We start from the raw sequence: 17,967 nt of genomic DNA on the forward strand, positions 1-17,967 counted from the left end.
AAACGTTGAGCCTTATTACACTGTAGATGGTCTGCTTAAATGATGAAGAAAAAGTTATATGCTGAGTTTTGCTGTTATTCTTTAAGAATGTTCGGTTAAGAAATTTAATTTGTTAATGAAACAAGTCAAACACATGCTGGTTCATTGCAAATAAATTATGAGATCTTTATCACATATAGTCTGTGTATTCATGTACTGTTTGAATCATTTATGATCAATAGCTTGGTAAGACAATGGGATCCCATTGGAGGTGTCAGTATGTTCTATAGCTAGTTGGAAAGTTTTGGACCCTCAGTGGATTGATGGGGTCTATAGCTCACCTAGAAAATTTTATCCTCTTAATTTTAAGATATCCTATCCAGTACATTTCATAAATCTGTGGTCTCCAGTGATAAACAGGATCCCTCAAAGGATTTTTCTGAAAGTGGGAAGCCATCTGTAATTTTATGCAGGGTCTAAACTGGGATTGGCAGGATCCCAGATGCAATCCCGCCTGGGATATGATTTCCTAGGTGGGAAACTATCTGAAATTTGAGGCAGGATCCTAAGACGGATTGGTGGGATTCTAGGTTTAATCCTGCCCGGGATGTGCTTTCCCAGGCGGGATGCTATTAGGAATTTAAGGCGGGATCCCAACTTCAATTGGCAGGATCCCATGTGGGATCCCATGCGGGATGTTCCATAATCCCAGGTGGGATCCCATGTGGGATGTTCCATAATCCCAGGTGGGATCCCATGCGGGATGTTCCATAATCCCAGGTGGGATCCCATGCGGGATGTTCCATAATCCCAGGCGGGATCCCATGCGGGATGTTCCATAATCCCAGGTGGGATCCCATGCGGGATGTTCCATAATCCCAGGTGGGATCCCATGCGGGATGTTCCATAATCCCACCCGGGATGTTCCATAATCCCACCCGGGATGTTCCATAATCCCACCCGGGATGTTCCATAATCCCACCCGGGATGTTCCATAATCCCACCCGGGATGTTCCATAATCCCACCCGGGATCCCATGCGGGATGTTCCATAATCCCAGGTGGGATCCCATGCGGGATGTTCCATAATCCCACCCAGGATCCCATGCGGGATGTTCCATAATCCCACCGGGATCCCACCTGAAAAAGGCGGGATCCCACCTGGGACACACACGGGATCCCAGGTGGGATTGGCGGGATCCCACCTTATATTTTTACCTGGGATAGTACTCTTACAAAAAGTTCAGAACAATCCAAGTTTAGTAATTAAAGCCGTGTTTAACTAGTGCAATCTTCAGTTAGTTTGATCGTTTATTTGAAAACATTTCTTTTCGAATATATTTAAACAGCCTCTCAACACATGAAAGACCTGGAACATTGAAAGGTCCAGTGCCTTTCAGCTCTTTGGAGCCATAGGAGACTCTTCTGTTGTGGAAAATATCAATATTGCTCCTCAGAGGCCAGTGAAATGTTTTGACAACTTGATGAAGAAATTTGATTTCAACCTCATTATCAGTAACCCTGAGGGCTCTTCCGATGTAAAACTCGGTGTCTGCACTAGAAAGCAAGAACCAAAAGACAGCAGAAACACCAGTTAGAGCATGCTCAAGAAAACTGAATCATACATAATTTACATTATCAACCCAGCTGATAATATGAAGTTACTGTGATATAATTATATAATGTTGCCGTTAATACCACTTATAACCTTGGAGCACCTGTTAGTGCCCATATTTGTGACTGTCATTGTCTTTTATAACTGATATATGGTAACTGTTGTTCTGCTGCTTCCCTTTTCAGACTTTCTGACTTTATCCCTGATTTAAGGGTTATTTTCTTGAACCCAGGAAACTCTATACAAGGTAGGAGGACTTGGTGCTCTTTTTTTTTCTCTCATTTTTGAAACTTGCCTTCATTTTGTCAATCTTTATTAACCCTTTAATTGCCATGAGTGACCAAGACAGAATTTCTCCTTACAATATCAACACAATATCAACCAGATAAGTGATGAGAGTAAAGAAAAATATAAATTTGGGGATAATTAGTTGATTCAATACTAAATTCTTTGAACCAACATTATAAGAATTGTATGGTTGGGAGTAAGGAGAATTACAAATTTGATGTGGGAGTTAAAGGGTTAATAATTTATTTGCTGGGAATAATTGTGTCCTGTTTCCATATGTTTCTGCATGCATCACGATTTCAAACCATTCTCGGTCTCAATTGGCTATCGGGATTTTTTTTCAAATGGATTTGATCAACATAACACAATGTCAATTCATGTTTGACAGGTCATCCTGGTAAAGTCAGTTTCATGGCTACGGCTCCATCGCCATTTGCGTCTACGAAAGAGACTACAAACTATGCAAGGCTATGCCGCCTCCTGGTGGACGTTGGATCTCAAGTGCTCCGGTCCACTTTTGACAAAATACATCCACCAGCGACTCTACATAAAGTTTTGGGAAGTACCTCAGTGCATTACGCTACATTGCAATCACTGTGCAGAGGGAAGAAGAAAGTGCTTAATCCCATGCAATGGGGAAGGTTGTACCCTACTCACTCACCCGTGTCTTCTGCAGCCTTCGATATCACACTTCTAACGGTGCTTCTTAGAAATATCTGTGGTTTGGGCCCTCCTGCCAACGGATGGGATCGTCTTCCCCTAGCTACAGACATAAGCATCGCAGATGATATCGCCAGAGTGAAGTATTACAGAAATACTGTATACGGCCATGCATCTCAAGCCTTTGTGGATGACATTAGTTTCAGTGCTTACTGGCAGGAGATACGAGAAGCCTTGGTGAGACTGGGAGGAGCTCATCTTAGAGCTGAAATCGACAATCTTGAGCACGATTGCATGGATCCAAATGTCGAGGAGCATTACCGTGAACTGATGAAACAATGGAAGAAAGACGACGACAGCATCAAAGACAAGCTTGAAGAAATTGAAAGTAAGAAAAATATTGTGCACTGCCAATATGGATGAATCAGAAGACTAGAAAAGGGTATATTTCCAGTATTTATTTCAGTTAACACGGCAGTGTAGGCTAGCTCATGATGTTTTAGATTTGGTCGTAACTAGTTTCATTTTTGCGTTGTGTGCAAAATGAAGAACTAATCCAAATGTTGACACTATGTTTTCATTCGCAGTATTTTTGTCTGTTCGTAGGTACTCGTGTACAACTGCTGGAGTGCGTTTTTGTAATTTCTAAGCGTCTTATTGAGTTTGATCTATTCGGAATCGACTAGATATTGGTATACCTATCATTGTTTTATCTGCACCTAACGTGAAGCTGTGATATAAATTTGCTTATGAAAATGCGCATTTTTTTTTTAATTTTCAGATTCGCTGGAAAACGCGAAAAGCATTATGGAGAGAAACTTCAGAGACACAATTGACAAGATAGAGATTGAAATGAAAGAGGTGAAAGAAAAGCTGAGTAGTCTGACGGCCTCAGCTGAAAAAAGCGGACAAGAAGGTTAGTCGGTAGAAAGAGCTACTCACAACAAAAAAATTATTAAGTGCGACAATGTTTTCTTGTGTTCATAACGCAGCTCACGTTCATCGCTGGATGTCGGCCAACACAGCATACTTTGGTTCTTTACTAGTCTAAGAACGCACCCTACATGAAGATTCTCTGTAATCTGTGGGATGCCACGGAATCTGAGATTTTCCGCCCTGGCTTCCTCTCGGATTTGATAGTGTTTTGATAGCACTCATACATGTGTATAATCGTAGGCGAGATAGGTTATAGTCTTATTTTAGTATTACCTTTCTTATAATGAACCTAACTTCCTAGAAGCGTTAGATGTGACCCACATATTTCTCAATGAAATAGCCAAATCCTTCCTCCTGGTGTATTGTGGAGTATTCAATTCTGCATAGGAAAATAGTTAAATGAGGATCGTCTTGAGTAAAATGGGTTGGAATAAGATGTATGTGGATATTCTACATTTACTGAGAAAAAGACTGTAGGCAAAACTTCCCTCTTCATCGCAGGCGGGTCTCTAGACTTCTACAGCTTTTTTTTTTTGCATGATGAATCACCGCGGTGTAGGGTAACTCATGATGTTTTCATTTTGGACGGAACTAGTCACGTATTTGGAACATTATTCTTGTGTCATGTATGAAAAATGAAGATTAACCCAAATGGTCACACTGTGTTTTCATCGGCAGTATTTTTGTGTGTTGGTGGGTACTCGTCAAAAACTGCTGGAGTGCATTTTTGTGATTTCTAAGCGTCTTGTTGAGTTTGATCTATTCGGAATTGACTAGATATTGATATACGTATTATTGTTTTATCTGCGCCTAAAAGTGAATCTGTGATGTAAACGTGCGTATGAAATTCCTTTTTATCTTTCTTACATTTCACCTTCGCTAGGTGACCTCAGAGACACAACTGAGAAGATAGAGATTAAAATGAACGAGGTTTTAGAGAGGCTTAGTAGCCTGACGACCACAATGGAAAAAAGCACAAATGAAGGTTCGTTGCTTGAAAGTGCTACTCACAGATAAACTGAACTATAAACAGGGATTCTGTTAACTTGAGTACGTAACACATCTTTTGAGCATTACTACATCGTTCGCTTAATGTCGGCCAATTTTACATTTTTTTTAGTTAATGTATTGTTGTAAGAGCACACCCTGGCTACCAATCTACTCTTGCTTCAAATGAAGATACTAGGTAATGTGTGGAATGAGAGGGATGGCACGGAGTCTGAGGCTACCTCTGGGATTGGATAATTTTCTGACAGTACTCTTACACATTTAGCCGAGAAGGTTATTGTCTTACTCTAGTTTTACTTTTGTTAAGCACATAATGAGAAATCAGAGGGCAGAAAAGTGTTCTTTGGTTTTTGTTTATTAGTTCTTACATTGTCTCTTTTGACCGACAAGAATCTTACTGAGACTATCGGCTCCATTGTTATCAATATCTATCTCCCGAGTTTCACTATTAGAAACCGCTGAAGCCGAGCCATAAGCTTTTTTAGAATGTTATTTAAAATTTTAAAAAAAACCGAGGAAGGGAAAAGGATCTTTCTAGTTAACTTTTAATGAATAAAGTGACTCTCACTCGGACTAAAAGTTCCAATGTTATTCCATGAAAGGGTCTCTTGACAAAATGAGAGGCGAAATGGCAGAGATGGACAGCGAACTAAAAGAAGTGAAAGAAAAGCTGTGTACTTTGGCAGCCCCAGTGGGAGAAAGCAAGGGTGAAGGTTAGTTGAATTATACAATAAAAGTTGTCCTGCTTAACCGCAAATTTAGCCTTAGTAAAGATTTCCTGTATGTAAGAGCGAGAGAGAGTGAGAGAAATAATCCTATGGTAAAGAGATTCAGCTTTTCAATTTAAACAATCTCTGGAATAGTCTCAGCGGTGTACTTTCATTCCCTTCAATTGTTTAAACGTTCACTCGTTATTAGCCTGCAAACATTATATTTTTATTAGAATGTAGAACAATGTAAAAATAACGTACAGTTTTAACGAAAATATTGACGTTAAGTTCGACTCGATGTTAGAAACTAACAGAGTGGGTTCGACTGAATTTATAATCTAAATGGCTTTTGGTCAGTAAATTAACATGAATCATACATTGATACCTTTTTATCGTCCAAGTAATTTCTTTGGCAATGGTGTCGTACTCGTTCTCCTATTTAAATTCAGTGCCGAATACCTAGTGGCATTAGACGTAATCCGCATATTTCTGAATAAAATAACCAAACCCTTCCTGCACTCATATTGTGGAGTATTCAATTCTACTTGGGAAAATAGCTGAATGAGGATCGTCTCGAGTAAAATAGGTTATAATGAGATGTATGTGGTTATTTTACATTTCCTGAGGAAAGGACTGTTGGCAAAACCTCCCACTTCATCGCAGGCGAGCCTCCGGTTTTCTGCAGCATTTTTGATGAAACTGCGCAACAAAGAAGGCAGAAAGACGTTGTTTGATTTTCATTTATTAGTTCGTAGTCTCGCTATATTCCGAAAAAGCCTCGCTCAGACTACGGCTCCAATAATATGAATACTTATCTCCCGAGTAATTCATTTTACACAGAGTTTCACTGTCAGACATCGCTAAAAACGAACAGACAGAGTAGGTTCAACTTAATTCAAAATCTAAATGGCTTTTAAATTAGTAGGCATGAATCATACACTTAAACCTTTTTGCATCGTCAAAGTAATTTCTTTGGCAACGGCATCGTACTCATTCGCATATTTAAATTCAGTGCTGAATACCAGAGATGTACCACAATTTTCAATGCTGCATTCATTACATTTATTACCTATTTTGCTACTGCTAGGTGTTTTTGATCCAACTGAGCTTATCAATGGAATTCGCCAGCTGTACAAGACTCGCGAGGGATGGCTCTCACCATTTCCATGGTGTGAAGAGTTTCAGTTTTTTCTTGGCAATATTTTTACAAGGCTCAAAGTGGTCAGAAGAAAGAAAACGAGAGGAGAAATCACTGACGTATTTGTTGACATGTCGTCAATACTAGACCCGTATGAAGAGTGTTCAGCGCCGAGAACAGTGTTGATTGAAGGAGAACCTGGTATGGGAAAAACCACCTATTGTAAAAAGTACGCCTACGACTGGGCCACAAAACAGCAAGCACCTCAGGGCTACGGCTCAACAGCATTTAAAGTGGTATTGTTGCTGAAATGTCGAGATATCCACTCTGACGTTTGGGAAGCCATTGATGATCAGCTGCTGCCCCTAGGCATCGATGAAAAAGTCAAACAACAATTTTTTCAGTTTATTCGTGAAAATCAGTCCAGCATTTTATTGATATTGGATGGATTGGATGAGTTACCATCCGGGAAATTGTCGATGTTTTCCAAATTAATTGAAGGAAGAGAACTCCCCAGATGCCACATAGTTGCAACAGCAAGACACGAAGCTGGAAAGGAGGTGAGAAAATGTTGTGACGCGCTGCTTCAGATCGAAGGATTCACTAAAAAGCATGTGAAAGACTTTGTCACCAAGTACTTTAAAGAAAGGACGGATTTAGCCACCAAGCTCTCGCATCGGATGTCGCGAGATAAAAACCTGAGAGAAATAGCGGCCAATCCTCTAAACACAGCACTTCTTTGCCTTTTATGCGAAGAGTTTGAGGGCACACTCCCCGAAAGCAGAGCTCAACTGTACTTGGATATGGTTGAATGTGTTTTGAGAAGATATAGAAAAAAAAAGGGACTACTAGAAACGATCGAAGACTTGACAAACTATTACAAACCGCAATTGAATCACCTTGGAAAGGTAGCGTTGAATAGTTTACTTGACGATAAGTTGGATTTTAATGAAAGTGAAGTGAGAAACCATGCGAAAGACCTGACTGAATTTGGATTCCTGTCAGTGCAGCCTGGTGGCAGCAAACTGAGACAAACATTGCATTATGCCTTCTTACATAAAAGTTTTCAAGAATTCCTTGCAGCATTCTTCATTTGTTCTCAGATTCAAAGCAAGGAAATGAAACCTGAAGAACTAGTTTCCGATCCAAGGTATTTCGTTGAACTTAAACAAATACTTTTGTTTTCGTGTGGAATTTTGGCCATGAAATGCGATGAACAGTTTGTGGCTCTTGTAAAGAGTTTAACAAATCAAGTCAACAAAAATGAAGGCGGTGGTGTAAAAATTGTATTGGAGGCCATCAACGAATGCAAAAGAGAAAAAAGCGATTTTCACTCGCATTTATCCAAGTCGTTAGGAACTGGTTTGAATCTGACCAATTTGGATTTGTCTTGGAATGATATTAGTGCTGCGGGTGTTACATGTATTGCTGAGGCAATCAAAGTGAACAAGACGCTAACCAATTTGTATTTGTCTTACAATGGTATTAGTGATGCGGGTGCTACATGTATTGCTGAGGCAATCAAAGTGAACAAGACGCTAACCAATTTGAATTTGTCTCAGAATGGTATTAGTGATGCGGGTGCTACATGTATTGCTGAGGCAATCAAAGTGAACAAGATGCTAACCAATTTGAATTTGTCTTACAATGATATTAGTGATGCGGGTGCTACATGTATTGCTGAGGCAATCAAAGTGAACAAGACGCTAACCAATTTGGATTTGTCTTGGAATGATATTAGTGCTGCGGGTGTTACATGTATTGCTGAGGCAATCAAAGTGAACAAGACGCTAACCAATTTGGATTTGTCTTGGAATCGTATTAGTGATGCGGATGCTATATGTATTGCGGAGGCAATCAAATTAAATCAAATCTACCAAGGTTGATTTTTCTCAGAATAGTATGTCTTGCTGAGGCAATGAAAGCAGGGTTTAAACAACTTTGAAGTAGAAGGACACTGCCTTTAAAGTAGGCAGGTACCTTGGAAAATTGAGGGCCGAAGGCCCGAACCTGTAGGGGGGTCCGGGGGCATGCTCCCCCGGGAAATTTTTAAAAGATAAGTCTCCCAGAAACGCATTTTCCTGCAATCTGGAAAAGAAATCTTGCAATGATGCATACTTAATCTATTATAATAAAAAAGAATGGTACTCTGGGAGAATTTGTTTATTTCGCTGTTGTTTTCGGAGCCTCTTTTTATCCTACAGTTACAAGTTAAAGGCCCATTTCCAACCTTGATGCAACTCACGCCGCGACCCAATTTCCTGTAGCACGAAATTCCCAGATCACTAAAAACCTTCTAAAATCATCTTTCTCAAGAGCCACCCTGAACATATAGTCAACAGTTTTACGGTAAATACATTCGCCGTTCGTTATTTCACTGTTTCCTTACAGTATTTTAAATTTTGTCTTGAAGAATCCAAAGAAAAATGTTTTTAAGTGTCACCCTTGGAGCTCTTCGTACTCTGTGAAGAGTCGGCGAAAAGGACAATTTTCAAATTTTTCACTTTCTAGAAGCGCTTGAGGATTCTAAATGAAGACAAAATACTTCCGATAGAAACTGGTATTTTTTCAAAGAGAAATATGGAAAAATATCAGACTGCCGGACGTTTAGTTATTTGAAGACCGTGTCCGGTAGTGTCTGGTGAAAATTTTCTTAGTGTCACGCTTGGATTTCTTCGCACTCTGTGTACAAGGTCAGCGGAACAGAGAACGTTGGCATTTTATCACTTTTTAGAAGCGCTTGAGGATTGTAAATGAAGGTAGAATATTTTCCAATGAAAAATTAGTATATTTCAAAGAGAAATATGGAGTTGTTTGAGGACCGTGTCCAGCCGTGTCATTGAAATTTTAAGGGCTTGGATGGCTTCCTACTCTGTATACAAGGTTAGTGAGAAACATCAAGTTCGAAATTTTAGGCTTCCTGGAAGCGCTTGAGGATTGTACATAAAGGTAGAACATTTTCATATAAATATTTTTTGGATTTCGAAGAGAAATATGGAAAAATATTGCACTGCCGGACGTTTAATTATTTTAAGTGTAGTCACTTCACTGCAGGAACTCGAACGTCAGCGACACTGACAGTTTATGTTACAATTCTTATTTGCTGCTTTGCATGGACAACAACCCCGATCACTCTTTCGAGCGCAAGTTCCTCTCCACGGGCAGGAAACTTCAAGTGACCCTTGGTCCTATTTAACAAGGATGGCAAACTTCAATTAAACAAATTGAATGAAAACTGCCTCGCAATCTACTAAATCAATAGATTCATCCAATTCCATACCGGATTAAAACGTATAGAACTGTTTTAAACAGAATTATTTTGATAAGCTCTTCAAATTCATCGGAGAAAAGGCAGGTATTTGAGACGTGACAAGGTAAAAATACCTGGCCAATCAGAGGCGCTATTTCAACAAAAGCGGTGGTTCAAAACGAAAACAAACGACCGTGTTGGCTCAAGGTTGGAAATGGGCCTTTAACTTCAACTTATAAAGTTATAAAGCGTGAAACTGACACTTTTTTGTAGTTTATGAAAACTCAAAGTCAGAGCCACAATCAGAATCTTCGGCATCCAAATCTGGCAGCTCCAAGGCTTTGGAGATTTCCTCTACCTCTTCCTCAACAGAATAGAATAACTGGGCGTCATCATCAGTTGCCTGTACACCAACATTATGTACAATTATCACTGGAACATCCTCATTTGCAGATCCGGGACCTGGTGGTGGTGCTGTGTTGAAAACCTTTGGAGGGCGCTTGCGACGAGGTTTAGCTGCTAATTAGGACGAAACAGCCGAATTAAGAACAAGTCCCTGTAAGAATCGAACATCTTGGGGAATGAAAATTTCCAACCCCCCTTAAAATTTTGCATGCAGTTAGGCGCTCAGGGGGGATGTATAAAAATACCCTTTATAAAAGTCGCAGCACTCTTGTTGCCATGGTAACAGCGGCTGCTTTTTCGAGGCCAAGGGCCTCGTTTTCACACCAAAACGTCGCAAAAAAGAGTGAAATTTTTATTTCTATCTCAAGCTAAATAAAACATCACAAATTGGCACTTCTATCATACATAGTAACATCACTCGTCTCTACATTGATTCATTCAATTTTCCCTGGGAGTGAATGTGAACACACCAATAGATTATTCATCTCGGTACAGTTTCGGTCATTTTTGTTGTCGGGTAAAACAGGGAAAACGTTTATCTGAATTTCTCCAAAAGTGCACCGATTCTGCAACTGAAACTACCCACCTAGCTGGTTATAATATTCTAGTTATTAAATATGTAAAAATCTCTGCGGGCGTGCCTCTACTTTTTATGGAGGAAATTCGCGAACGAAGCTCAAAATCAGATATTGCATAATTTCGCGATGTTTACATCTAATGTTCTCAACAATAAATGTTTCAGAAAAATGAAACATTCAAGGCTTTCAAAGAATGTTATCTGATGAGCAATATCCCGAAGAGAAATCTCACCTCTAGTAGTCATCTTTAAAAAAAAATTGATCAACCTTCATGGAGGACTACTCGACGTAGCAACAAACATATACCTCAAATCGTGTACATATCATCCAGATTCCGAATGCTGCACCTTCTTTTATGGGGATTTGAGCGATCTGAAGTCCTCTGAAGATACAATGTTATACTTGTATGTCATTTAAGACATGTTGAAGTCGGCTGATCTACACGAAACTCTCCTCACACCGGTCATTTGTCATTAACATGTACGTTGTCACGATGGCGTGAATCCGTATTTCTCCATGAAGTTTCCATCGGTCGCCCCATAGAAGACGAGAAATGGATATTTTTCGAAATATCAGCAGATTTCCGCGCATTCTAGGTGAAAACAACCAAAAAGAAGAAGAAAACCTCGATTGAACGCTCGTAAACACTGAGAGGGCAGAAATCGCAACTTGTCAGCGGCAGTAGTACATGTAAAACCCAGTCGCCACAATAGCAATTTGTACGACTTGCACGAAAATCATCATCAAGTGGAGATTTTGAACTACTCAGTATCCCTGCTGTACAGCAAACGGAACAGGGATTTCATTACAATCAATTTCCAAAAATTTAGCTTTTTTCAGGGAGTCTTTCACGTGCTCGAACGTTATATTGGCTTTGAGCCTTGAGATTTATTTTCCTTGACAATAAAATGCTATAGAAAGTGCTTACAAAATTACAAAGGAACTATTTTTAGTGTCGGTTGGACCGAGAAATACAGATTTGAAATAGTTAATGCTGTCACTGATGAACCAAAGGGCACAATCTTCTCAGTTATTAGCTCGATAATCTCTACAGACCAACGTTATTGGACCGAACGATCTCCTCTTTCCTCCTGGTGAGCCGGCCACCTCAGGGGAAAATTAAAGAGAGCTTTGACTCTTCTTTTTCCTGAAGGACATGAAGCAATCCAGATTACATATTAACCATGGGGAAATTCTTTCAAGTGACAAGTTGCGATTTGCGTGGGGATAATAAGTTGTTTGAAAGGTGGAATTATGACATTATGATTCCATTAAATCTTTTATTTCGAACTTTGTTATGGAAGGAAATATCGATTGACTCGATTGCACTGCGGCGGTGATAAGTCTCTCCTCGTCATATCTTATGCAAATGCTCTAACAGTTTTCCGACAGTTTTCAGATGATTCGAAATATCTTAGTTCCTGTCACAAGGAAGTGATAACTGCCCGAATCTGCTCTTTGAAAGGAGATGCCCATGTCGTTCAAATTGCGATTGCAACTGGGTTTTACATGTGGTACTGCCGCTGACAGTTACGATTTATACTCTCGGATTTTCAGTGTTTACAAGCGTTCATTCGAAGTTTTTTTTTCTTTTATTCTTTTTTGGGTTGTTTTGTTTTTACTTCAGAAAGCGGAAATCTGCTAAAATATATGAAAAATATCCATTTCTCGTCCTCTTTGGAGCGACCGATAGAAACTTCACGGAGAAATACAGCATTATGATAACGTACATGTTTATGACAAATGACCGGTGTGAGGGTAGTTTCGTGTAGATCCGCCGACTTCAACATGTTTTAAATGACATACAAGTAGAACAGTGCACCTTCAGATGACTTCGGATTGCTCAAATTCCCATGAAATAAGGTGCAGCATTCTGGACTAGTGCAGCACTATCTGCATGATATGCACACGATTTGAGGTATATGTTTCTGGTTACGTCGAGTTGTCCGCCATGAAGCTTGAACAATTTTTTTTTGATGACAACCAGAGGCAAGATTTTCATACGACTCTAACCAATTTGAATTTGTATGACAATCATATTAGTGATGCCGGGGCTACATCTATTGCTAAAGCAATCAGAGTCAACAAGACGCTAACCAATTTAAGTTTGTCTCACAATGGTATTAGTGATTCCGGTGCTACATCTATTGCTGAGGCAATCAAAGTCAACAAGACGCTAACTAATTTGAATTTGTCTCAGAATCGTATAAATGCTGCCGGTGCTACATCGATCGCTGAGACAATCAAGGTCAACAAGACGTTAACTAATTTGAATTTGTTTAACAGTGGTATTAGTGATACCGGTGCTACATCTATTGTTGAGGAAATCAAGGTCAACAAGACGCTAGCTAGTTTGAATTTGTCTCGTAATCGTATTAGTGATACCAGTGCTACATCTATTGCTGAGGCCATCAAAGTCAACAAGACACTAACCAATTTGGAGCTTGTCCGGCAAAGATATTGCCGGTGCTACATTTGTTGCTGGGCCAATCTAAGTTCGCAGGAAGCTAACCAATTGGCATTTGTCTTAGAATAGTATTAGTGATGCCGATGCTCCTTTTTATGCCGAGGCAATCAAAGTCAGCAAGACTCTGACCAATTGATTGAAGTGACTGTACTTTTACTTTTGTACATTTCCTTTTAAGTAACGTTTTTTAAATTTTCCCTTTTGCAGATGCAGGAAGAAGCTTTTTTAATTGTCTTTAGTTGCTCTTTGATAAGATTACATTCAAGTTATAATAGCTACCTTTGTGATGTTTTTTTCGTTTAAGGTGATGCTTATGCTTCTGAGGTATTTACATTAGACGGAAAGAAGTGTAAAACGCCATTGTTTTTAGAGTTTTGTTATGAAAGGAATATCATAAGCATGTATCATCCACGAGTAGCAATATTTTTTCCATTCTTTATATTCCTCGAGCGCCTCTATTTCAATATAAACCAAAGCAAAAAAGAGTTTATAGGCATTGTTTTTTATTTCTGTTTCGATCTGCACAGCCATTAAATGAAATTTGACCACTGGGAGGTTCTTAAAGGGGAGGTGTGCGGGAAAAGGGGATGGGTGGGGACACAACAGGGGCGAGGTAAACAAAGTGTGCTGTTGATAACTCTTAAAGGGTGATGTATTGCCAGCGGATGCTTATTACCACACAGGCCTGGGGCCTAATTACGACATCGGCAGAAATATTGGACAAGATGGCGGCCGCGCTGGCGCATTTCGTTCATAATGGCGTCCAAATAATATATTAAGAAACTGTATGGAAATTTGTAAAATTTCTAAAATATAACAATCAGGAGCTCATGGTCCCGTCTGCTCTCGATCGAGACATATTCAGTACTGATTCTGCTATTCATCAAACCTCACAGGGACTCGATAAATAAAAACCACTTACTTCCCGAGCCAGTTCTTTTGTCATTGATTATTGACCTAGGTCGCCATACAATTCTTCAAAATCCGTCGTTCTCTATCCCAAACACTCGCCTATTACAGGAAAGTGCATCAATAAAGTCAACTGCTCTCGATCGAATTGACTGCTACAGAGTTCGAATCGTCCAAATATCCTGTAAAATTGCCATTTCCTCCTATCAAAAAAGTTCCCAACGCGCCAGAATATCCCTTATTTTCCATGTTGAGTAAGTGACGAGACGCCATGTTGAAAACTATGACTGAAATAGTTAAACACGAGCAACGCTGATCTTCGAATCGTCGGCCATATTTGTTTATGTTCTTGCAGGGAAATACATTAGTTCTCGGTCCTTTTCGGAATAAAAATATTCCAGGCATTGAATGCAAATTCAGTAGTCTTAGCGCGAAAATTAAATTAAAGCAAATCAAAATTCTGACATCATGTCATCGCTCTGCCTCGAAAAATCCCAAAGATTTACTTGCAGGTCTTCTTTTCTTTTTCTTTTCATCAAATAGAAGATCTGCGGTGCTCAAATTGTATAAGTCATGGTACGAAACACTCTTCTTTGCAGATCGAGCCGTAATCGCCGTCATATTGAATTCTCTTGATATTCTATTGTTCCGGAGTGTAATACGATATACCGCTGATAATTGTTAGCGGGCTCGAAATGTCCTTGATTTCTGGCGATGAGTTAGTAGATGTGCGATTCGGCAAGTGAGGGCGCATAGCCCCAGAAATGAAGGGATGATTGTCGGTTTCCCATGCAGGAAGACCTGGATTTGTACCAATTATAGATTCTTTGCTAAAGAGACTGGCAGTTAGAGCTTGGTCAACAGATTGAAACCAAATCGTTTGAACAAATTTTGATAAGGACAAGACAACGGATTTGAAACGTAAACCGACATCCTCGAAGTCATATAAAAATATTTTTAAAAAAATAATAGATTCTAAAATAGAATAGGACCCAGTTGTTCAAAAGGCGGATAACGCTATCCAATGAATACATCGCTATCCAACGGATGTGTTAACAAAGAATACTGCACCATCCATCGGATGGAGATTTATGCAGTGGTCATCGTTATCGAACAATGAGGACCAGGTGGACGACTGTTAGTTAGTGGAGTGATCTAAACAACGGGTAGTATTCACAGTTAACGATTTGGAGCACAATTCAGTAAGTGTTTTTTTTTTCGTTGGGTTTTTAACGAAACGAAACGAAACATCGCAAAATCTTAATGTTTCCTCAACAAAGCCATAATAGTGGGATTGGGAAGGACAGGAAATTGTCTGCTGCTAAAGTAACGCTGCTATGCTCCCTCACTTCCCGTACAACCCCTCCCCTCCCCTCCCCTCCCCTCCCACCCCCTATCCACTCCTTATCCTACAAGAGCCATGATCCCTCCGTTAATTGCCTGACCACACGGGCTGTAAGGGGAGGAAAACTTGAAAACTCCATCAGTAAGTTTAATAAGAGCTAGAGAAGTCTGGGAAGGAACCATGGCGCACGGACGTGTTCTTCGCGCTCTGTGATTCCTTAGTTGAGAAGAGTCATACCAGGCCATTTAAGTTCACCCAAATGTAACCCGAAATGTCTTTTTCTTAACATCGACACAACCAGGTAATTAAAACAATTGTTGCTCGCTGCTTATTCTCATGTCAAAACGCTCCGAACGCTCGTCAAGTTCAAGCTCCGCCGACAGGCCAACTCCGAAACGAAACAAACAGAAGAGCGAAGAAATGGAAAGAAACCAGAAGATCGCCTCGCTCAGCTCTACGGAAATACTCCTTGATAAATTAAGTGCCATAGAATCTCGTATGGAAGACAATTTCTCTAATCTACACACACAGATCTCAGAGCTTACGTGTGAATTTAAACACGAAATCAATGTCGTCAAATCAACACTGAATGAGCTAGAGAAATCCGTGAACCTCGCGTGGGCAAGCATCGAGGACCTACAGCAAGAGTCAAAAGCCTTAAAAGATTCAAAAAGCACTCACCAAAAAATGATGGACGAGCAGTCTGCGGAAATCGAAAGCCTAAAAGCTGATCTGGAAAAGCTCCAAGCCGAGAACGAGAAGCTTAAGCCCGCTTTGAAAGAAGCACAGGAGAACCTCGTCGCTTTTGAGAACTATACGAGACGAGAAAACTTGCGTTTCATGAATATCCCCGAAAGTCGAGGCGAAAATTGCCAGAATATCATCTATGATGTTCTAGAAAATGATCTTAAAATGAACATCCAGCATATACGTTTTCAAGCCGTCCACCGCGTGGGCAAGCCACAAAGCAATGGAGCTACTCCTGCTCGCCCTCGTCCGATTATCGCTAGGTTTGCTGTGAGAGAAGATAGGGATGCTGTATTCAATGTTAAAAACCGGATCAAGTCCTCAGCCAGACACAGTGAGGTATACATTACCCAAGACTTTGCTCGAGAAATCCAGAAAGAAAGGAAAACCCTTATACAATCCATGTTTGCTGCTAAACAAGCTGGCCGCGTCGCGAAGGTAGTCAACAGATCTCTCTTTATTGATAATAATGTTTTTAACATCTCGAATATTCCAGTTGAATATCAAGTAGCTTCTACTTAATTTTTGTTATCTTAATGAAGACATTCAAAGTCGACAAGAAGCCTGGAAAACTGTGCCGGGTTAGTGACTCTATCTCATCGAGCTAAGTATCCAAATTTCCTTTTTGTCCATGTTATTACATAAGGACTATGTAGTTGTTGTAGTCTTTATGTTTATTATGCTTCACTTTCTTTGCTTTACATGTTACACCAACACGCTTCGGTTGAAACAACCATCTTCTTTTTCTACTCGTTCACGTTCTCGTAACAGCCCATCAGCGAAAATTACAAATTGGTTCATGTCCCAATTTGTTGTGAATCAACACAATTCGGTCGGAAGAAATCAGTGTTTACTTATGACTACACCTGGCTTGTGTTTCTTTAAATCGCCAACAAAATGAATACCGTTAATACTGCCATTGCTTTTGACCTAAAATGCCTGTCATTAAATGTTAGAGGTCTTAATAAATCGATCAAACGTCGAACCGTTTTTCGATGGTTACACAAACAAAATCATCATATCATATTTTTGCTAGAATCATACTGCTCCAAAAATCTTGAACCCATCTGGGAAAACGAATGGGGTGGCAAAGCTTTCTTTAGCCACGGCACAAACCGCAGTAAAGGTATCATCACACTTATTAATCCCTCTGTGAATTTCAAAGTTGAAAAATTCATTCCAGACAAACAAGGAAGGTTCATTATTTTAAAATTGTCACTTGAAGAGAAAGCTATTGTTCTCGTCAACATTTACGCGCCTAACGATGTCGCTCAGCAAGTTTCTTTTTTCAAAAGACTATACCAACAACTCGAGGAATTCGCGCAAGATACAATTGTAATTGGTGGAGATTTCAATTGCGCACTCACTCCAAATGATAAAAGAGGCGGAAATCCTGTGTCTAAAAAGGCAGCTGTCATCCAAGAAATTAACACGCTTTGTGATTTGTATAACCTTAGTGATATATGGCGAATCCTGAACAATGATAAGCAATGTTTTACGTGGAGAACTAAATCGTTTAAAATTCAATGCCGCTTAGATTTGTTCTTAGTGTCGCAGGAGTTAATTCAATTAGCAAAGAAGTGTGACATAATCCACACACCCGAATCTGACCACTCCGCTGTCTCACTTGTTCTACAGTCTAATCTCCTAAACCAAAAAAGAGGACGGGGATTCTGGAAATTTAATACAGCTTTAAAGATGAAGCATACGTAACAGCACTTAAGATAAACATTCCAATTTTTAAAGAGAAATACAACGAGACTCATGATTTAAGTTTAAAATGGGACCTCATAAAAATGGAGATAAGAGGCTTCACGATCAAGTACTCCAAACGAAAAGCAAAAAAATATCGAGATGAAGAAAAATTACTGCACAAAAAAGTAAACGACCTCCAATCCAGAGCGGAAAATAACCCGCACGACAGAAACATCTT

General features: G+C 39.8%; 1 protein-coding gene across 2 annotated transcripts; it reads left to right on the plus strand.

The window, feature by feature from the left end:
- Window positions 1–2,273: 2,273 nt before the first annotated feature.
- On the plus strand, window positions 2,274–8,485 carry LOC149043823 (uncharacterized). 2 transcript variants are annotated; one of them, XM_089210555.1, is made up of 5 exons: window positions 2,274–2,929; window positions 3,323–3,457; window positions 4,361–4,462; window positions 5,088–5,198; window positions 6,283–8,485. In XM_089210555.1, the coding sequence occupies exons 1-5, from the start codon at window positions 2,293–2,295 to the stop codon at window positions 8,217–8,219; spliced, it is 2,922 nt and encodes a 973-aa protein (XP_089066681.1). In that variant the 5' UTR covers window positions 2,274–2,292; the 3' UTR covers window positions 8,220–8,485. The 2 variants fall into 2 exon arrangements, with proteins under 2 accessions (XP_089066681.1, XP_089066682.1); XM_089210556.1 differs by having other exon boundaries at window positions 5,088–5,192.
- The last annotated feature ends 9,482 nt before the right edge of the window (window positions 8,486–17,967 follow it).

This window comes from Pocillopora damicornis, chromosome 6, assembly GCF_964200805.1.
Source record: "Pocillopora damicornis chromosome 6, jaPocDami1.2, whole genome shotgun sequence".
Lineage (NCBI taxonomy): Eukaryota > Metazoa > Cnidaria > Anthozoa > Scleractinia > Pocilloporidae > Pocillopora > Pocillopora damicornis.

What these genes read in the sequence shown, in the direction of transcription:
- LOC149043823 (XM_089210555.1), top strand. Translation starts at nt 2,293, where the DNA reads ATGGCTACGGCTCCATCGCCATTTGCGTCTACGAAAGAGACTACAAAC. An exon ending in TGAAAAAAGCGGACAAGAAG is followed by an intron (nt 3,458 to 4,360) that starts GTTAGTCGGTAG and finishes CACCTTCGCTAG; the next exon opens with GTGACCTCAGAGACACAACT. An exon ending in GGAAAAAAGCACAAATGAAG is followed by an intron (nt 4,463 to 5,087) that starts GTTCGTTGCTTG and finishes ATTCCATGAAAG; the next exon opens with GGTCTCTTGACAAAATGAGA.